The sequence below is a fragment of the Pseudochaenichthys georgianus genome, chromosome 24, assembly GCF_902827115.2.
Source record: "Pseudochaenichthys georgianus chromosome 24, fPseGeo1.2, whole genome shotgun sequence".
NCBI lineage: Eukaryota > Metazoa > Chordata > Actinopteri > Perciformes > Channichthyidae > Pseudochaenichthys > Pseudochaenichthys georgianus.
Genome location: NC_047526.1, coordinates 30,321,538 through 30,343,898, shown reverse-complemented (window position 1 = coordinate 30,343,898; position 22,361 = coordinate 30,321,538). Strand labels below are relative to the sequence as shown.

Below are 22,361 nucleotides of genomic sequence, written 5' to 3'. Positions count from 1 at the left end.
GAGGTTGTTGTAGCCAAGTATTCATATGCCCTGCGGTCACATGATCCCATCAACAGGACCTCAGCTGCACACTCCTTCAGTGACGGCAGCACAATTACAATCAAGTAATTGACGGTGTGTGGTACGAACAACTCTGGAACAACTCTGGAACAACTCTGGCATACTGAGACGTTAAATATGTGGGCAGTGACAGACACATTGTCTGAATGTTGGCTAGTCACGTCTCAGTACGCGTTGAGGGACAAAGAGGTAACAATCCTGATAGTCCAGTTCATTTTGACGTTACTTTCGTTCATGGCAAATGAACGAGGAAGGTGTCTTCGGGTGTGAGACTGGAAGGGAAGATCTCTAATTCATCACTTCTTTTCATTTCACTTTTACTGTGAAGTCAACACTGATATATAAGAGCCCGCCTGTGGCCCAGTCTGAACGAAAGACTGACCGCCTACTCGTTTGTAGTTGATAAAATATTACCATATAAACATTGGCAGTCCATTTTACGAGGCAGAGATGTAAATCAAGCAGAAGTCACGGTGACCGGGTCGAAAGTCATCAATGCAAGTATCGTCTTCAAACTATTCCGTTTATTTTTTTAGATGCGTGTATTAATCTGAAACATAAACTTATTCCCTTCTCCCGATGCATTCTTCAGAGACGGTAAAGTTGGCCTACATTTTTTATGCCTGAGGAAATATGGCTATGATTCAAATTTAGGCTACACCTCCTCTCCACCCACGAGCTCGTTCAGATGCAGCGATGACAGCTTTACAAGAACAGGCGTACTCCAGCTGCCATAGGCTTGTGTGCGAGGTGGTGCTGCAGTTTGAGTACCACCCAAGAAATGGGAGGAGGTGAACTGGCAAACTACTTGCACTGATAGAATAGGACATAATAAAGCTACTGTTGTGGCAACAGGGGTCGAGTGAGGATGTGGGCAACTTTAAGATCTCTATTGTAAAGGGAATAGACTCCCACTCAATGCTTTCAATTGCAAATGACTGATTGGGGAGAGTATGGGCTTTCTCTCATTGTACTCACACAGAAATAGATTTAACAAGCAACCCAAAGATGAACAAAGAAAGGTAAAGACAAGACTATAATGTACACAGGAATGTGAAAACATAAATATATATTGATATAAAGCACTAATGACCAATAACAAAACAAGTGCGACTGTATTTCTTAAGTCCAAAAGTCTGAAACAAGAGGCCAGATTGATGTCACTTTCTTATGGAAGTAAACAATGGAGTCCAATAAAGGCATTTCAGGCAGTGTGTGTGGGGTGTGTGGGGGGGGGGGTGTGTGGGAGAGAAATTCCTTCTTTCAGGGTATATACAGGAATCCTGAAGTCAGATTTAATACCTTTTAAAACCTTTTTAAGACCCTTCCCATACATTTTAAGACCTCATCGCCACTTTGAGTTCTAACCGGTTACCTTGGCGACACACTTTACCTCACATTGACTATACGCAGTATTGATTGTCCTTCCTCCTTATCTTCCAACCATTTGGACGCAAACTTGCATTTCCCCATAACGATGTTGCTTAGCAACCGGCGTAAACGGGCCTTCGCGCGCTATCAAGCAGTGAGCGTGCGACGTCCTGTTCTGATGACGTCAGACCCAACGGGATGCCATCAATAAACTCCACAGAATCACACTACACACCTACGCCATGATTACACTCAGGCAGACTGTAGAACACAACCTCTTTGGACAATTTGTATACTTATTGAAAACAAGCTACTAAATGTAACACCTTGGAAAATGCCGTTTAATACTTTTTAATAGCCTTAATTCTCACTAAATTGATTTATCAACAATACTTTTTAAGACCCCGAGGACCCCCTGTCTTTGCAGAGCATTTACATTAACCTATAATCCACTACAGTCGAGAGAAAACCCCATAACAGGGCTCCTTTAAATCAACAACACCCTGCACTGCATACAATGAAGCTACAGCGTCATACAGATTAATCATCAAATCTTTTATTCACATCATTCCACCATTAAAACGTAATCATACATTGGGGCCACTAAATCCTCTCGACTAACGGTCAAAGGGCCGCTGCTGGACCAAACAGGTCGCAGCCTCGGGGCCTCAATGTGAAGCCAAGCTAGCATAATGCTGGTCATGCATCATTAACCGTCGTGTTGTGGTTGGAACTGAGAGCATGAAGCCAAAGTGTGTGTACATTTAGGCATGGTAATGCTATGGTGTCACCTTTCGCTACTGTAACGGATATTATGCCCGGACAATGATAAAGGCTTACTGTATGTCTGTTTCAATACTGGGTCAATCGGCTACAGAGAATCTACAAATAATGGGTAATATTTGTAGCCCACATATTTTTTTATGAACGTAGAAAACTCCAATTTACCAGTGCATGTACTGCGACACATCTATGTTGATCCTGTTAAACATATTATTGTTAAAATGCTGTTATCGATTGATTGATACATTTTATTTCGAACAAGTAAAATAAATAATTACAAAACAAAACTAATGTTGCAGTGCATAGTCATGTAAGAGAAATAAAAACAAAAAACAACAACAGCATTAGCAACATAAACAGTGCCACATCTAGTGTTCGAAAAGGAGTGAGAAGAAGTATAACTTATTTAATCTCACCCCCTTGTCCCTAAATGGTTTATTTATAATCTATAATCTGCAATAATTATCATTTTTATTAATCTGCTTTACCTGTTGATCAACATATATACATATACATACATACATACACTGATATACACATACATATACACATCTACATACTCACACATGTAGGTGTTAGAGTTTAAGGTTTTGTGTATTTCTAAATAACTATTGTATGTAACTTATAACATACTTCATAATTGACAAGTACTTAAAATGTTACTCTGACAATCATTGCATAAACTAGTAGCAGACCATAAGAAAATAAGTAAAAAATGATAAAAGATTTAAGTAAAAAGATATATAAAACGTTCGGTGATTTAAAATGAAATCTGATGATTGTCACGGGTCTTGCAAAAAATAAATATTTATACCCTTCTTTTTTGGCAAATTGGCCATTACCCAACACTGCAGGCTCGTGCTGCAGTAATGTACACACTTATCCATCATTGATACCAGTCATCTTTTGTCGCGCCGCCAGCCATTAGTAATGTATTGACATCATCAAAACGCCTGGCTGTGGAGTCATGCCGTGAAAGACGCTCTGCCTGCGTCGATATTTTACTCTCACAAATCTGTCATGTCAACAGAGTGTGCCGAGTGTCTTACATGCCCTCGTTCCCTGCTGAAGTCAAGCCAACCGCACCCTTAATACCAGCAAAACTAGTAAAGGCGTGTGTGCGTGTGTGTGTGTGTGTGTGTGCGTGTGTGCGTGTGTGTGTGTGTGTGTGTGTGTGTGTGTGTGTGTGTGTGTGTGTGTGTGTGTGTGTGTGTGTTGTGTGTGTGTGTGTGTGTGTGTGTGTGTGTGTGTGGTGTGTGTGTGTGTGTGTGTGTGTGTGTGTGTGTGTGTGTGTGTGGTGTGTGTGTGTGTGTGTGTGTGTGTGTGTGTGTGTGTGTGTGTGTGTGTGTGTGTGTGTGTGTGTGTGTGCGCGTGGTGAGATAAATCAATTGTCATGAATAAGACAGAAGCTCTCTCTTGTGGCTTTGTAGAGCGTGCTTTCTGAATAATTTACGGGCATTTTTCCTGTCAATTAACTTTTGTCTTATTTTGGAAGTGAACCAGCTGGCTCTGTGCTGCCAAAATAACAATGTCTTCCTCAACGCGGAGAAAACAAAATGAGATTGTTGTTGGCTTCAGCAGAAGCCACTACCAAGCCCCCCTCTCCCTGACCCTCACCGGCGCTGCTGTGGAGCAGGCGAGCAGCACCCACTCCCTGGGCGTGACCTTCACAGATGACCTCACCTGGAAAAACAACACCACCGCGCTAGCGAAGAAGGCCCAGCAGCGCCTGTACTTCATCCGGAAGCTCAAGCGAGCCGGACCCCCCCATCATGCTGTCTTTCTACCGAAGCGCCACTGAGAGCATCCTCAGCAGCTGCATCGCACTGTGGTTTGGAAGCGGCACCGCCTCCAAGCGCAAGAGCCTGCAGCGCATTGTGAACTCTGCCCAGAGGATCATCGGTGCCTCACTCCCGTCACTACAGGACATTTATAACACCCGCAAAGCACTCAGCATCGTGGGTGACTCCACCCACCCCTCCAACAGCCTCTCCTGCCTCCTGCCTTCAGGGAGAAGGTTCCGCGGCCTCCGCTCGAGCTCCACCAGGCTGAGGAACAGCTTCCTCCACCAGGCGGGCAGGATGCTCTCCTCTCCCTTCCTCCTCTCCCTCTCCCTCCCTCCCTCCCCCCTCTGACATCTCTCCCCTGACCTCTCCACCCTGCCTCCCACCTTTCCCCCCTGCCCCAAATGGACGTGCACTTTAACCCCCCCCACACACACAACCTTCCCTCATCCAGCATCAGTCACTTTTCTACCCATCTCCGCTGCTACTGCACTGAAACTGTACTTTAAACTTAATTTTCTCATTTGCACTAAAGAATACTTGCATTAATGTCAATTCATGTTCTGTGGATTGTGTTTTTTTTATTAACTAGTACTTATTACTACTATTACTTAGTCTTATACCCCGTTTATCTAGGTGTATCTTGTGTTATGGATATGTGTCACACTGTGGGACTGCGAGAAACTGTATTTCAAGATTTCTGTATGTATAACACATGTACACATAGAATAGAATAGAATTCCTTTATTGTCATCGCACCAGGTACAACGACATTTAAAAAAGCATGTTGACAATAAAGCTGACTTTGACTTTGGTACAGGTACAGGATATAGCTGCAAACGTTCTGTGTATTCATTATACTTTTCACTGAAGCTACGATAACTAGGATACTTTTGGAACATACACTAATAATAACAAAACCATGTTTATCGATGGGACATTACATTCCTTCTTGTGTTGACATTCTTGAAGCAATTGTTTTAATTAATGTTTAGTCAACAAAAGGTGCTTTGTGGACGATACATCAACACGGCACACATATTCATTATAGAGATAATAAACATATGGTTTGTGGTTCTGAAACGTTGGAGGCAATCATGAGGAAAACTATTACGGTAGTTGCCTGACCCACAGTGAGTGATGGTGACAGTCTGTGCTTTAGAGGTATGTACTGACCAGACACATCTGTGCAGCATCACCTCAGAGGATCCTCACCATAAGTTCGCTTCATGTTTCAACAAAACCCTCCAAGTCTGGGCGAAAGCAGGTGATTCTCAATGGGAGGTAACCTGTGGCAACCAGCCAATTAAAGAGCGCATTCGCTCCTTTTCAGGTTCATATTCGTATGATGTGCCTCGACTGTGACATGTGTTAATGTTCAGAAAGGTCTTTGTCTCATACTGCCTGTGCTGCAGTGCGTGTACTGAAACCTGCTACAGGCTAGGGCTGCACCATTTGGGGAAACAATCTAATTGGGATTTTTCTGACAGATTACAAACCTTTATTTAGACAGATAGGTCCCTTGAGATCATGGATCTCTTTTACAAGGGAGACCTACATCAATTTAGTTCCACATGAAACATAAAAACAAACAATAGAGGACATCATATTTACCAACACTTACAAACACCCATAGTGTCAGAAAGCATCTCGTGCAGACGTGCCTTAAAAACATTCAGAGAAATAAAATTGCTCCCGTCTCCAGCACCCCCGCAGCCCGAGCTACGAGTGAAAGAACTAAACTTTAAACTTCGGTTGGGTTGCTTTAAAGTCAAGCTTCAGTTTAAGATTCACCCTGTGATAGAAACACGTGATGGAGCAGTACTAACCTGACTCAGAAACCATCTAAAGCTCCATTGGAAGCCATTTGGAAAGGGCAGGCACTTTCAGAAGCACTTGGCAGGTGATTGGATCAATCTGTCTATCACCTTCTATCATGGGCCACTTCTGATTGGTTAACAATGGCTGGTACATGTGGAGCACAGCACTTCTGATTGGTGGGGACGACTGACACACAAGAAGAACAACAAATAATAACAATTTGATAATCGCATCATTTCAAAATCGCGATTTTGATTTAAAATCGATTAATCGTTCAGCCCTAGGTAAGACAATAGTGATCCTATATTGTCGAAGCAAACGAGCGTTACCTGGATTATTATCCTGAATGTAACTGAACTAAATCACACCGCTGTAACGCTGTACCGCTGTAAGTAGTGCCTCACCGCCCAGCATTGGCTGCAACCTGATTAATGGTTTAATATATTGATATTTAAAGTTAGTGGTAGACTGAAGTAGGGATGTACAGTCTCCATAATCGAATATTATTTTTAAAAATCGATTTTATTTATATATTTCTTTTTTTATGTTTTTTTTTTTTTTTTTCTGGCTTAGTTTCAACCAAAATATATATAAATATATATATATATGCTCGGTCGAATAATCGATTTTGATCATGGTCAGTTTCTGGCAACCCTAGACTGAAGCAGAAAGTTGTCTGATCTCAGCTTCATTTACTCTGTTCCGGTTGAAGTCAAAAGCTCTGTTTTCATTTTCCAAACAAAAAAACACAAGCTTGATGGGGATGGAAAGGCAACAATTAGATTAACGCTCACAAGAGGACAGGAAGAGGAAACAGGAACTGGTGTGCCTTCCTTATGGAGTGAAAAGCTACTGATAAAAAATCATTTCCAAGAAGGTTTATCTATTCAGAAAAGAGGGTTCATCGTCCGACATCATTCCAGGAACAGGGATACATGTCAGCGCAATCATTTCCCAACAGACAGTTGTGAAAATATGGTTTTGGTTTGGAAAAACAAACATGAGAAAGACAGAACGAAGGATTAACAACCACCTTGATTACAGTCTAGTTTGTTTACGATATGATATTATGACCGTTGGTTTGAAAAATGTCAACACCAAAAATATGAATTTATATCTATTGACAACACACTTTACGAGGTAATACCACACACACGTATTCCCTCTCTAGTGTCCCGTCACCACTCACAGATGGTGGGGTTCCCCTCATTACTCGGGCCACTTGCTGAGAGAGGGGGGGGGGCTTGAATGGCCCAGGGGAGACGGAGAATCATGGCCGACATGGATTACGACAGAGAGATTAGCCCGTGGGGAGAGAGAGGGGGACAGAGACAGAGACAGAGAGAGAGAGAGAGAGAGAGAGAGAGAGAGAGAGAGAGAGAGAGAGAGAGAGAAGGGAAGCAGGAACACAGGACCTTGAAACTAATGTGGTCCCTCTGGCTTTGGGCATCAGAAATGACGGACTCAGTGTGAATGGCCATTGTACGGTCTTTTAGGTGCTTAAAGTCTAATAACATCACACACACACACACACACACACACACACACACACACACACACACACACACACACACACCACACACCACACACACACACACACACACACACACACACAAACACACACACCACACACACACACACACACACACCACAAACACACACACACACACACACACACACACACACCACACACACACCCACACACACACACACACACACCACACACACACCACACACACACACACACACACACACACACACACACACACCACACACACACACACACACACACGAGCTGGCAGCTGCAGCAGAAAGGGGGGAAAAAATCAACTACCGTCCTCAAATACAATAGCACTCTTTGAATCTCAACATGTGCTCTCCAGTTTTGTTCTGGTTCTAGCTTCAGTCTCTGTCTTCTCTCCAGCCGGAACAAAGGCAGCAGGACGATCACACACACATTACAAAACACTGAACTGATGATCGGCAGGGTTTCAAAACGACACAAAGCATCCGCATCTGCACTAACCAATCGACCAGTAGGACAACATTGCAGATGCAGCATTAAAAACATCCTGATAAGTTGTGTCAGTGCCAAGGACACACTGCACTGAAGTACACACACCCATGTGACTGTGTCCTCGAGGGAAATCCACAGAAAGCATGTCGAACTCAGATCACATCAACTCAGTTTATATATGACTGTCCGATGCAACCTGACGCAGCGCTTTAGAGCATTCACCACAGCCTTTAGTTCTAACCTCCGTTTGCTCCAATTGGCAGTCAGTAGCATTCGTGTGAGATCAAATCCCAGCATGCAGTATTCCTCAGTCCTCGCGTGTTAGGGCCCGCAGAGTTTCTGAAGCAATTCATTCATCAACAACAATTTAGAAAATTGGTGTATGACAGAAGTGATTTGCAAAGGACCGACACTAAGAGTCTAAAGTCATGCTAGCTGCTCGGCCCGTCCACACGGCGGCGTGTGTTGAAGCTTCAACGGAAGCGTCAGCCAATCAAATCATATGCCAGTACAAGCTCTAGCCAATCAAACCACGTGCTTGTGTGTCCGGGAGATTCATGTGATTGGTTGTTGGTCGAGCTTCAGACACGCCCGTCGGCGAGCGTCAACGCACGCCGCCGTGTGGACGTGCCGTAAAGCTGCACTAAGACACAGTGGTAGGGCTGGGCGATTATGGCAAAAATCATTATCACGATTATTTTGGTCAATAATTGATATCACGATTATTAAAAACGATTATCCATTGACTTTGAAAACATCCATTTATTGAAATAAAAAAGTGAACCGTATGTTTTTAAGAGTTGATTAACCTGAACTGTAAGTATAATTCAACTGAAAAAACAATAAAAAAAGAAAATAATAATTCCTTTTTTTTTAAAATAAAAAATAATAATCGTTTTATTTCGATTACGTTGTTTTCGTAATCGTTGCAAGCCAAAATCGTAATCGCGATTACAATACGATTAATTGCACAGCCCTACACAGTGGTGCTTCAAACTAAATGCTATCATGCCAACACGATGATGTTTGGCATGTTCAAAGTATATGGACATCTCCGTCTTAGTTTAAGCATGCTAACATTTGTTATTTTGGGCTAAACAAAGTACAGCTGTAATTTTGCTGGTATATGGTCATAAATCAAAGTATTGGACGAAATAGAAAGTTGACCTGATGATGGTCTGAGATAAATAGGTTAGAGATGACCAAAGCCAATAGTTGAGAAATTGTATACATAACGAAAAACATACTTATTCTGTCCTTGGAAAAATAAGTAATGAGGATTCGCAGCCACGTGACACCGCATGCCCGCTTCTCTTATTTATATAACTGTGAATTGAATATTTTTGTAATCAGAATTGTGCAGCACGCACGCATTGTTTGGTTGTGTGAGTCACAGGCAAAACAAGAGGGGGAGCTTTTGTTTTGGATTTGTGTAGGATTTTATTCAGTGGCTCACGTCGCTGAGAAACTTCTACTTCGTCACAGAGTTGGTGAAATATGGGTGAGTTGACAGACTAGGCTAAGTAAGGGATAAGTAAACCATCAGCTGGTACTGAAGACACACGCCGTCAGAAACTCTCAAACCACACAGTCATTAAGTCATGATGTTTATCAGTAGAGAATCCCTTTATGAACCGTTTGTCTTAAACGGCCATAATCTGATTTACGGGTAATCCATTATTGTAAAGGAGTTATGGCCTTGCCTCAAATAGACATTTAAAAACTGCAAACAATTCTTTACGGACACACTCACTCATTTTGCTGCCGTTATTGAAGCTAAACCGTGTGAGAAAATGTGTGTTTTAAGCCCATAATAGATCTCATATTCATTGAAGGAGTACCGGGGCCACTCGCTGTAAGCAATACAAGATAAATAATTCCAGATGAATAATTCAAGTCATTATAATGAATAAATGGAAGGTAATTATCCTGCTCCAAGTAGCAACCCGCGATTCAACGAGAGGACGGAGATAAGAGGGGTTTCCCAGAGTCAACGAGGGACAATCGGCTGCTTTGTGGAGCGGCGAGGGAGAGGAGACAAAACACCCGTAAACACTGATGATGAAGAGAGCCTCTCACGCAGGAGCTCGAGTGCGTGTTTGAATGGGTTGGTGACCAGTGGCTTAGCTGCAGATGTACCGATGAACATAAAAGGCTTGGGGAAGAGATGCGCCCTCCGTGTGACTGAAAAGCCTTTGTGGGGAGTCCCTGAACGCCCCCCACAGCCCCCTTTCTGTTTTTCAAACAGCACAGGAGAGATGACGAGGATGAAAGGCAGGACGGGACGGAGAGGGAGTCCACCGTCGTCTCTTTTGTTGTCCATCTGCTGTCTTAGCCGTTCCGCCATTCTCTTGACAAGCTTAACCCCCCCACTGCTGTCACAGGTGTAAACCCCGAATGGGAGAAAAAAACTCCTGACTGAGCTCCTCTAAACACGAGTGCGTTGGTACTTGAGTTTTCTGAGTGAATTGAAAGCAACACTACAATAGAGAGTCTTCAAATGATAGATAGTTGCAGTTTCTTTACGCTAACAATACAATCTGGATGTTGAGCATGGTGACCTGCCCATTGAAAGAAATAGCCTTTATCTTGCATGTGCTAATGACTTGAAATGTACTTATTCAGTAAGACTAGTTCAAACTAGAAACACAGACCTAGTTTCTATAAGTGAAAAATAAATCTGTGTATCCGCCCACTTATTTAGAGCTTCTACAAAGTGATATTCTTGCTCCCAGAAACCTGCAGGTCCGCTGCAGATCGGACTACTTTTAAATCCAGACTAAAGACTTTTCTTTTTGCCGCTGCTTTTAATTGAACTATTCACATCTTAAACTGCACTGTAACTTTTAATGTTTCTTTTATATCTTTTCTTTTTAATGACTGATTTTAAATGAATGTCTTTCGTTTTTTGTAAAGCACTTTGCCTTGCCTTGCCTTGCCTTGCCTTGCCTCATGCTACACCCACAAAGTGTCATGGTCTGAATTCTGCTGAAAAACTAACTAAACCAAAAACCTCCTTGGCAGAGGTCATAATAAAATATTCAGGGTAAGTAATGTGTTTTTTTTAGAAGTATGAATTACCATAATATAAATTCGACACCACTGTCCTGGTTTTACACAACAGAAGCCAAGTCTATAACCCAGGAAGAGAGAAACTGAACAAATATTATGAAACCTAAAAATACATTCATCCTGAAAAGCAGCCTATGTTTTGGAGAGGAAGCGTGTCTCGCTTTGCTGGAGACCATCAGGAGACACCGTCATCACGCTCTTCTCTTAGCAGAAGGGCTTAATAGAAAAAAACTGATATTTGTCTAAATGATAAACCTATAAAACGCAGATACATAAATCAAAGTTATAATGATTTAAAGTCTCAGATTACAATCTCATGCCTTTCCTTTTCCAGTTAACAACATTGAGAATTTACTGCAAACCACTGACGCAGCTAATACAACATTTGACAGCTTTTGATCTCTTGCGATAACAATGTACAGTTAACGAGAATTTTGGTCACAGATGATTCGCTCTGCCCGCCCTGTTGGCAACCATGACCTGGATAGGCAGCTAAAAATGGATATGTAATGGATGGATGATGAGTCTGACTATACATGCACCTAAAAGGCCAATATTAAACTGCCAATATACGCTTCTGTAAATGTGCCAACTCAAAATACTGAGTCTTTAGGGAAGAGATGAGTGATATCAGTGACTATCAACATCTACATATACACCTTTCACTCGTGTTCCCAAAGGCAAAGGCACTGTGCAAATACAATAAACTTACATACGTAGTTACTTTATAAGAATAAAATAATACTAGGGATGCACAAACTCAATTGTTTCTGTCCTGGTACAGACTCAGATACCAGTGCTTTCATAATATCACCACACGTGAATCGCCATACCTTAATGGAACAATATGTATGTGAGGTAACATGTGACCAAAGATTTCTGTGGCATTACAAACTGAGTAACAACCATTTAAAAGCACAAAACAACTGTTGCATCATGGATAATACCCATTACGTGAAATATGGTAAGATATCAGCGCCAATCCGCATATGTAAAAAATACAATTTTAAAAGGGATCAACCCATTTTTGCAACAAAAATAAGATTATCCTCTCACTAGAGTATTCACTGAGGCAAGGAACAGTGCTTTTAAAAAACATAATAACACAATAAGCTTTACCATAGGTACGTTCATCAGTATAATAGTAAGGAAAGACCAAACAAAACTGAATTTATCAATGACAAAGATGTCCAGAGCTTCGTAAAACTGCTTTCTCTTTTTTAGTTCGGTATAAGCTGCAAAATATAATTACATGAAATATACACCCTACTTTTAACTACTTTTTTACTTTTAATGTGCTATGGATAGGCTGGTATGGCCTGTATGCCTCTTTTCTTTTGCTATTGGCCCTGTGTTGCTTATGTGAATTTAATTGCATTTATATTGCCGTCTTGACCAGGACTCTCTGGAGGAAGAAATGGTCTATGTTATAGCGTATCCTGGTTAAATAAAGAATAGATACTTGTTTTGTCAATAATATAAGCCAGCAGCTGTCCCTGGATTTATGCATGTATCCCTGCAGTGTTCCTTGTCATGTCCTGGACCAACAGTGGTTGTAAAACAGACATGTAGAGTAGCTGTTACTCTATAAATTCCCACAGGATTTGATCAGGCAAGTTTCTACTATTTTTCTCATGTAAGTTAAGCTAAGTGTAAGCCTTAACTATCAGACCTCTGACCTGCTGACACTGACATCACACAGGCTGCATTCACACAGGCGTCAACCTTTATCACCTGACCTGCCAATAAGACGAATAACATGTTAACATCACCTCCTTATACTAATGTAAAGCATGTGCTAACGTGATGCTCAATCTAAAAAACAACTCCTCAGCAGGCTACCGTTAGCATGCTAGCTCATACCTGTCACTTAGCTCTCTGCGGTTCATGTCAAACACAGAAACACACCGTAATGTGCAAATAAAGCCCATTACGGTCGTTCAGTCCTTGTGGTTGAAGTAACGCCATGTGTTGCTGTTAACGTTTGTGTTTGAGGTCAGTTTAGCCTTCATGTTATGCTAGCATGCTAGCTGCAAAATGAATGGGGGGTTGGGCTAGCCTACAGCCTCCAGCAGCCTGTACCCTCAGTATCAGCGGAGATAACTCACCTGGTTATAGTGCACCCTGAGCGGCTTCAGGTAGTCGGACTCTGTGCACGGAGTGACTTCAATGTTGTTAATTTCTTCCATATTTTACACCTGGAGCTGGATTGTAGGCTGACCGATGCTCGTCTGTCACCGCCGCACACTAACTGTCAGTGGAGGAATGTCTACGGAAGCCGGCAGAGGACATGAGAGAGAACCATGAGCCTGCATGAGAGGAGGAAGGAGCAGTGTTAGGGATGGAGGGCAGCTCATTGCATTAATGGATAGTGTTTCAAGCTGTGTATGAAAAATAATGGAGATAATAAGCCTAAGTATTGTTAGGAATATGTACATTTCAATAACATAAAAGCATTCTTTAAAATAACGATTTTTAAGATGTCTTGTTATTAAATATACTGTAGTCAATGAATGAAACACTTGACACATTTTGGCCACATCACAATGTTCCTCAATTGCCAACATCTTAAAAAAGCATTATTCTTTGTATGAAAGAATAATGCAGACAATAAGTCTAAGTTTTGTTAGGAATATTAAAATTTCAAATCATATAAAAGCATCCTTTAAAATAACGATTTTTAAGATGACTTGTTAAATGAAAGTATGCCTTTTTGAATATAGTCAATGAGTGAAAGACGTGACAAAAGCCAAAATCATAAATAAATAAAGACCTCAAAACATTGCCTTAACAATGTGTTTTTCCTCCTTTTAATAATCTTAGGGGGATTAAGTTTAACTAAATTGATCCCTCTCTAATGATAATGGAAATACAGAAAATGCATATAGTACCTTTGTACATCACGTTTAAGTGATGGTTGAGAGTCATCTGATGCAAGTTTGAGGATTAAGTCAGTGCAAATGAACTGAGTGAGTGTATTCATCATCAGACCTGGTGAATTGGCTTACAAATGTTTTTGGACTGAAGAAAGCGATAATTGAAATTCACACTCATCCACACAGGCAGCGCGGGTGTATTTTAAAACTAGGACTTGAAGTGCTATATTTTGTATACAGTCTATGCTTAACCCACTGTGTGTCATTTTTTTAGATGTAATGTTTTGCACAGATTGAACAAACCAGATATAATGTGTTAATTAATTCACGTGTGTAGTGGTTGATTACGTAATCTGTGGACTGAGCCGCTCTATCTGTTTTCGCCTGATTGAATTTGTTATGCTAACTGGCTGAATCAATAAGACTCTTTTCTAAACATATTTTCCTCTAACAAATAGGATATAATACTATAGTTTTTAGCAAATGCTTTGGAATGACAGCATGTTCCAATTCAACTGAAGTCCATCTTTAAAGGTCACCTATTATGCAAAACCCACTTGTTCATGTCTCGTATCAACACATCCTCACTCCCAGGTCGGCCTATGTTGACGTTATGTCAAGTCCCCTGCCGGCTTTTTCCAACGCAAGGGGGGGGGGCCTTAGCGTCCATTTTCAACGCAAGGGGGGGGGCCTTAGCGTCCATTTTCAGCTTTCCGGGATGTCCATGTGCTTCTATGGACGCTCATGGAAGCACGGCATTCATTTGTGTCGACTGCCCTTAAAGGCAATGTGAGCGTCCATTCTCATTGGATAGCGGAGAATTGTACACCTGGAAGTAAATATTCCCCTTACTGACGATTGATTTTACAGTGATATCTGCACTACTCATCGACTAAAAAACACCAGATTATCCTTGTTAATTACACAACATTGATTGGTTTAAATTGTGTGCAATGCTTTTGTATTTTTCCCCTTCGATTCGGAGAAACAAATCTTTTTTCGGAGTAAATGATGGCAGAAGACACTACACTACCCAGAATCCCCAGCTATCATTTCTCCCTGCAGAAAAAGAAAACATGGCCGAACTTCGTTTTATTCTGGGTGTAAAATGCCTATTTTAAAGTTAGTTTGGCCATTAAAATGCGTTTTGATGTCATTTGATGCGAGAAATATGAGTTGTTATTTCAGATTATGTGTGCAGTGGATGTACATGATCTTTAGTTTGCTAGTTATTACGAAGATTACTTCAGGAAATTGCGTCCAACGTTTTCATTGTTACCAAGGTGGTAGCTAGGGACGCTGCTATCGATATTATTTCTGTTATGTTGTGTAACTGTTTAATGGTGTTATCTTTATTGCTACCCCCTTCCCCGTCAATGTATAGTGTTGGTCCACAGCGCAAACATATTAGTTAACAAAATCCGCATCTAAAGATACGTTATTTCCCCCTGTGCAATTCCAGTCTCACATCTCACAGCACATCGTCATTAACAATACCGGAAACAGACCGAAAACATTTAAAGAAAAGAAAATAATACCTTATTCCGAGTGTGCTTGCTTTTCTCTTTGAAAGTCATCACATAAAGGGCATTGTAATACACGGTTCGGCTGCATTAAATATTACATATCTGCCGTAATTCTGTATTTATAGCCCTGATGAGAAGACAAACATGAGGAACTGAAAACGTGACGTGGATCATAAATATATCAGCCATTGAATAACATCTTACATTTCTTTTCACACAATACGTCTCCTTGCCGTATCAACACTAATTCGGCTCACTTTTATATTTGATCCAATTGGTAGATAGGCTGTATTTACACCATAAAGGTGCACAGATGATATAAAGAGACACCTGGTGGTGGCATGTTATTGAATTTCATTATTTTTATTATTAGATATTAATAGGATCCCTATAAAGTATATTCATTACTCGTTATTCTCTACTAATAGTTAATTAAAGACTGTATATAATGACTATTTTGCACATCCCGTTCAAGATTTCAAGATGTTCTAAGGTTTATTGACATATCTTATAGGCCTACACAACTATGGTGTAGTTCTGCACTGAATGAAAAACTTGGGTCGCAGGTTCCTCAACAGTGCATTACAAGACATCTATCAATATGTGTGCATACCTCCAGCAATGTTAACTATGTTGAAGCACTTATTTTAACTGATATTATACATAATGTATTATACTCTTATGATGTATGCAGATATTTCATCTCCGGCCTTGTCAGGTATTGAACAATCAATAAATAAAGAACACAGAATTGTTAAATATAAAACACAGAATTTGTGTGATTATACTAAATGATTTTCAAATAAACACAACTGCATATTTAACTGTTACACATGCTGATGTAACGCAAATGTTCCAACTTGGGATCAATAAAGTATATCTTATCTTAAGCTGATCGATGGCTACTGCCATATTTGCAAAATGTGCCTCTGAACCTTGACAAGTGCATGTTTCAGGCTTATCAATTAATGTAATGTAATGTAATGTTATCAATTAACAACAGGAGGGGTCACAAACATAAGTCCAGCTGTTAAATAAAGCTCTTCTGACCTTAGCTGGCATGTGGGTATATATATTAATACTGCCCATTATGGGCACCAGCAATTTCCACCCATTTATTAATTATATGTTTTAAATGTGAGTGTTTCCTGTCCCCTAAACCTCCAGGGATGTACACAGTTTAATACTGGCAACTTCTTATTATGGGAAATACGAAAACGTCTTTTAAAACTACAACTCCCAGTAGAGACGTGCCATAGAGAACATGTTGCGAAACAGAATAGCCAGCATGTGTAGTTCTGGGGACTGGTGGGGGAGGGGGGGACGCGGTGGACCCGTTCAAATCCAGTTTTGAACAGTCTGCCATGGTTCCATCCCATTTCAAGTGCTGTTCGAGGCTCAGTAACCCTCGGAGCACACTCTCCAATCACAGAGCTTGAGGACTATCACGGGGTTTGTCAAACAGAGCACATGGTGTAGTCCAAACGATAGCTGGGGATTCTGGGTAGTGTAGTGTCTTCATTGCCTTTAAGGGCAGTTGACACAAACGAATGCCGTGCTTCCATGAGCGTCCATAGAAGCACATGGACATCCCGGAAAAGCTGAAAAATGGACGCTAAGGGCCCCCCCCTTGCGTTGAAAATGGACGCTAAGGCCCCCCCCCTCGCGTTGAAAAATGGACGCTAAGGGCCCCCCCCCTTGCGTTGGAAAAAGCCGGCAGGGGACTTGACATAACGTCAACATAGGCCGACCTGGGAGTGAGGATGTGTTGCTCGTATACATCACCACGTGTCCCCTCTGAAGAGATTCTGAAAATGTCAGGGGAAAAAATGCACTCACTTTTTGTCCTGATCCACTTATATATAAAAACCTGTCTGAAAATGAGCTGATCAGATTTTGGCCACTTTATGATGTCATGAGGGGGAGGGGCTCCTTAATTTCATCTAAAGTAACAGACATAGAATCAGCACTTTTGAAACAGGGCTGAAACAGAGGGGATTATGGGATGCTTTGGAGCCAAACACTTACAGTAAGAGACATGTTCTGTGTAGACCTATAATATATTGATGAAAAACAGTATAATAGGAGACCTTTAATAGCCCAATACAGCTTCATATTAAACTTGATCAGAGTCCCCTCACTCTGCTGCGCAAGGAGTTAGAGATGGGTGTGGGAGAACGTTCTCACCAACCCTGCCTTGAAGGGTGAGACTGTATGATGTCACCCCCAACATCAATAACAGCCTTATAATTGAAAACAATCTGCAGAGCTCCAATCTCGATTGGGCTGAACTTCCCTCCAACAAATGAGCCCCAGTCCACCGCCCACGCACAAGGACAGGACGTAAACACTTTTGCAAACTGATTTACATCCAAATAAATACAGGCCTAGACGAAAACAATGTGCGGGACCCTAAAGAGGAACATTGCCCGATACAGCCAAGCTGCACGGCACGATAAGACGGGAGGGCGACTGCAGAGATGAAGAATTGTGCAGGAGTCAACCTCTTCTGGTTTGCTGAACACAAAGAAACGTTGGCAGAAATACGAGGTGATGAAATGAGAGCAAGGCATAAAGAAGGAAAATATGAATAAAATATTCACACCAATTTGTGTTATGGGTTTGTATGACTGACTTAAACTCTCACTGTAAATACACTCTGGTGATGTCTCCTTGTGGTTAACTTGCTTTCTATACAGTTAGGTGGATTATCAACTTGAAAGGGTAAAGTTAAATCCGAAGGGTCATCGGATTACGAATTTGAAAGAAAATAAATTATATAAAGTGCTGATACACTTCTCTCTTGAATTTTTGTGAAATATTTGGGAAATCTCTCCATGAGGTGACAAGCAACTGCAACCATATTGGTTTTTGTCAGGTGTCACAATACAAAATATTAAACTTGGATATTTAACAAAAGTATCAAACTACTGTAACTTATTGTCCTGTCTCTAAAAGTCAACTTCTCCTACTGAACTCAGAAAATCTGCAGCAGTTCCTTTTTGTAGCTGATCCAAGACGGATATCAAATAGTTAATTTAGCTTTGCAAACCACTGAAGGAACTCTTTGTTCTTCAGTTTAGCAAAACACATTCCTAATAAGAAATCACAGTGTTTTTAAATTGACAGTAGGAAAATGTTGCTCTAAAAAGAAACTCATTCTGTCAGACAAATGTAGGGGGGAAAGTACAATATCATTTATGTCTCTGAGATTACGTGAAGCAAAACTAGAAAAATGCATGATATTGAAATTCGCAAGTTCATAAGTGTGTACACCAAAGCAAGTAAATCATATACTAGTGTGACGGATACATAGATACAGGTAAACAAAAAAGACAACAGACAGTATGTTAACTACTAGCTGCAGGACGACTGACGTTTGATATTGTCTGTTACATGCTGCATGAAAACAGCCTGGGAGTCTTCTTAAACTTGAAAATGCACTTATTCCAGCGCAGCAGAACAGTACAACTCATTGAGTTGAGTTTCCTGACACTGATTCCTCTCTTGGGCCTCACTGGAGCGTCACCCACAGAAATGCTTCCCAAAAAAAATCTTATCAGCTCCTCTGCCGGTCCCGAGGCATCGGTAACGTGTTAATCCCATCCTTCCATGAACACGCGGTGCCGGCCCCTCGCAGTCACAAACAATTACAGTGTGCATGCGGCTGATGCAGGCCAGACTCTCCCGGGCTTAGATCAACGCCGAACCTGGAGCCTCCCGAATCCTCCAAACCTCCTCTTCCTGTCTGCCTGCTCTGGGGTTTTATGTCTTACTGTCTCCTTTCTTAAAATGGTGTCCATATGACTTTCATTGTTATGCTTTTTTTGTGTTATATCATAACTTAAACAGTTGTTTTTCCACAGTTGAATACTTACAGACACGTAGGCAGGCCTACTCCCTTTTTTTCTACTAGGTATTATCTGTGATACTTCTGATTTTATATAAACAATATCAATCTTAGACTGTTCTCTAAATACCTTATATATAATTGAGAAGCAGTTTTCACTTTAAGCACATACACATATCAATAGTTGTCTAATTTCTATGTGATGAAGCTTTGATACGACATGTTGATGATTTTGAACTTAGTTTTGATAACGTTTTTTTGTCAAAAGAAAGTATTACTTACCAGTTTGTGTTATGGTCTTTTGGAGTTGCTGTGTTTATTTGTGTGAATGCTGTCTTTTTTATCAGATAGAATACATTTGTGGAAGGCCAGAAACCCATCAAATGTTGTGTGAAAGTACATCTATTTAAATAAGAATAATGCTGATAATCGCTGACAAAGAATTCATTGAAAACAGTATGGGTTTCATGACTCACAACATGGACCAAAGTATCTCAAAGAACAAATAGTTGTTGTGGAAACTGTGTTCTAACCCTTGTTTTAAAGGTAAAACTCTCCACTGATCTATCCATAGCATAGTTTATCAGCTGGGGTCAAGCAGGGATTTGGGCCAGGGGCTCGGGGAATGCACTTAACCAAGGTGACCGCTGCGCCTCTGTTAGCGGGCTCAGGGTGTGGGTCAAGATGGCCGCTATCCCCCCGTCCGGCAGTCTGGACCCTCAGCCGCCACCCGCCTGGTCCAGGAGACGCTCCTGTATCCTCGCCATGTGATCTTGGATTTCAAAATAGCGCCGTGAGTCAAAAGGCCGCTCGATAACGCGGCACAGACATCTGAACGCTGTGTGGTGGAGAAGTGTGAGGAGTAAGTATCCAAGGTGAAGACGGTAACACGTGATGGTGACAGGACTCGGGTTACCAAGTTCCACATAAAAAAAATGAAGCTAAATAAAAATATTTCTAAACGACTTTTAAAAGGATATATTCAGGCTCATGTAACATACAGTGTTGTAGACTTCAATGAGACTTAAGCTGCACCTATCAATATGTTTTTGACATGCAGTCTTTTAGCTTCTTTCTGCTCATTGTTTTGGTTCTATGGCTCACACCTTTATACCCTTGGTGTACCTCTATTGTTAATTCTTGCATATTCAACTTCATAGAGTGATATTATGTCAATGTTCTGTTTGTTGCACTGCCCCCAAGCTGCCAAATATGTATCAAATAATCAAAGTTTAAGTCACAAAAATTACAACTTGATATTGAGTTGTCTTGACTTAATTGAGAGTTGACCTCAATTGAAACCAAAACATTTCAGTTTTTACCTGACTTTTGCAACATGTCAGAGCAGAACCAATGCATAAAACAAACAGAGACATGCAGATCTTGAGAAGCCACACACCGATCATTTCTGAGAATTCATCCACCCTCCATCAATTATCTGTAACTGCTTATGATTTACAGCGGCCCTGCAGATAATGTATGCAATTTAACTTGAATTATCGCACATTAACTTTATGATGAAGCAAAAATAAAGATGCACATCGAGGTATGTGGTGCGTGCTTCTTTTACAGGTACAATTAATAATTCAAGATCTCTCCTCCTGTCCAACTCTCAAGGCCATTGTAAACAAACCGTCCTCTGTCAAGTCCTTATATTTTTAGGAAAAGCTATTATTGTTCAGATCCCTTGCTGCTTTCGTGCCCCAGGACGTGTCCCCGTGAACAAGGTCAGAATGCCTGTTTTGTCATCATTATTCCCCCAGAGAATAAGGCCAGCTCGCCCACAATGCTCTCTGTTCGCTGGGGTTCCTGCTACTTGTTTGTCTTCCATGGATACAAATAGACCTGCAATTGAATACAGACGAAGCTAAGTGAAGCTATTGTGCCAGAGAATAATTAGTTTTACTCAGCTGGAAATTCCCGTGATGTCATTTGCTTTATGAATAATGGTCGGATACGAAAGTTATTTCAAACTGATCAATCGTCAAAGTCACTTAAGGCCAAATATGCGTTAATCATGTATACCTAATGCCTGTAGGCTGTTGACATAAAAACACATCTTTCATTCCCAAACTCAATTTAATGCATCACTTAACACTCACATTGATTTGAAGTATATTAAAGTTACCTCAGTTAAACTGGTATTAGTGTGGCTCGAGTGCACGGCATATAACATTCAGATTTTAAGAAGATATCGTTTTGCAGTATTTCAATTTTATAGCATTCTCTTTCCTTATATAACAGCACACAGATTACCGAGCATTGTGAATACCTTTGTATTTCCATGTTAATGAGATGTAATATGTCCTCTCTAAAGTTTAAAAACAACCTCTGGACCGGGTGCTTTGTGAGGGGAACCGCTGAAGCTTGATACTATGGGACAGCTGCTGGGTGTCCCTGCTGAGAGGGAGCCTATTTTAACAAGCAGACCTATTGTCTTTTCCCAAGAATGACCAGAGAATGTGTGTGTGTGTGTGTGTGTGTGTGTGTGTGTGTGTGTGTGTGTGTGTGTGTGTGTGTGTGTGTGTGTGTGTGTGTGTGTGTGTGTGTGTGTGTGTGTGTGTGTGTGTGTGTGTGTGTGTGTGTGTGTGTGCGCGTGTGTGCGCGTGTGTGCGCGTGTGTGTGTTTTATTGGGGTTAGGGGTGGGACGTGGCAGTGTCCTCGTCATTCGCATCACTGTGGGAGCACATGCCATCGGAGCTAATTACCTGCCTGCAAGGACCAATTAAGACGCCCTCTAATGCTCCCTAACAAGATTCACTCTAGAAGTTTTTGTGGCCAAATGAATTCACAACAATGGTATTATAACAATATATATAAAATAGCTGAACCACTCTTATTTAACTTTGTTTATGTGCATTTTGTCTAATTTTTTGGCGAATTAATTTTCATCAAAATACAAGTGTAAGGCGGTGGAGTTGGGGTCTTGAAACGAACAAATCCACTTATGCATATAGTGACCTTTAAGAATTGGCGGAAATCCAGAACAACATACTTTTAGAAACAGGAGAAAAATGACAAATCGTTTTTACATTTACAAAAAAAAGAGAGTGAAATCAATCAATCTTTCTTTCAATTTCATTTAAACAGTTGTATTAGATTGAATCCATCTCAAACATATTGCTTTTCTCTTTGTCTGTATGACACTGAAAAGCCTTTGATCACAAGGTTGCGTGCTTAATGGCAATACATCTGTTATTT

The 22,361-nt window shown here is 41.0% G+C and overlaps 1 protein-coding gene across 1 annotated transcript in view; it reads right to left on the bottom strand.

The window, feature by feature from the left end:
- Positions 1-13,229, bottom strand: part of nudt14 (nudix (nucleoside diphosphate linked moiety X)-type motif 14) — a 33,582-nt gene extending 20,353 nt beyond the window's left edge. Inside the window, exon 1 of the mRNA XM_034075354.2 lies at positions 13,017-13,229. Within this exon, the coding sequence (XP_033931245.1) occupies positions 13,017-13,097 (81 nt within the window). The 5' untranslated portion in view covers positions 13,098-13,229. The remainder of the gene's footprint in view (positions 1-13,016) is intronic.
- Positions 13,230-22,361: the final 9,132 nt, after the last annotated feature.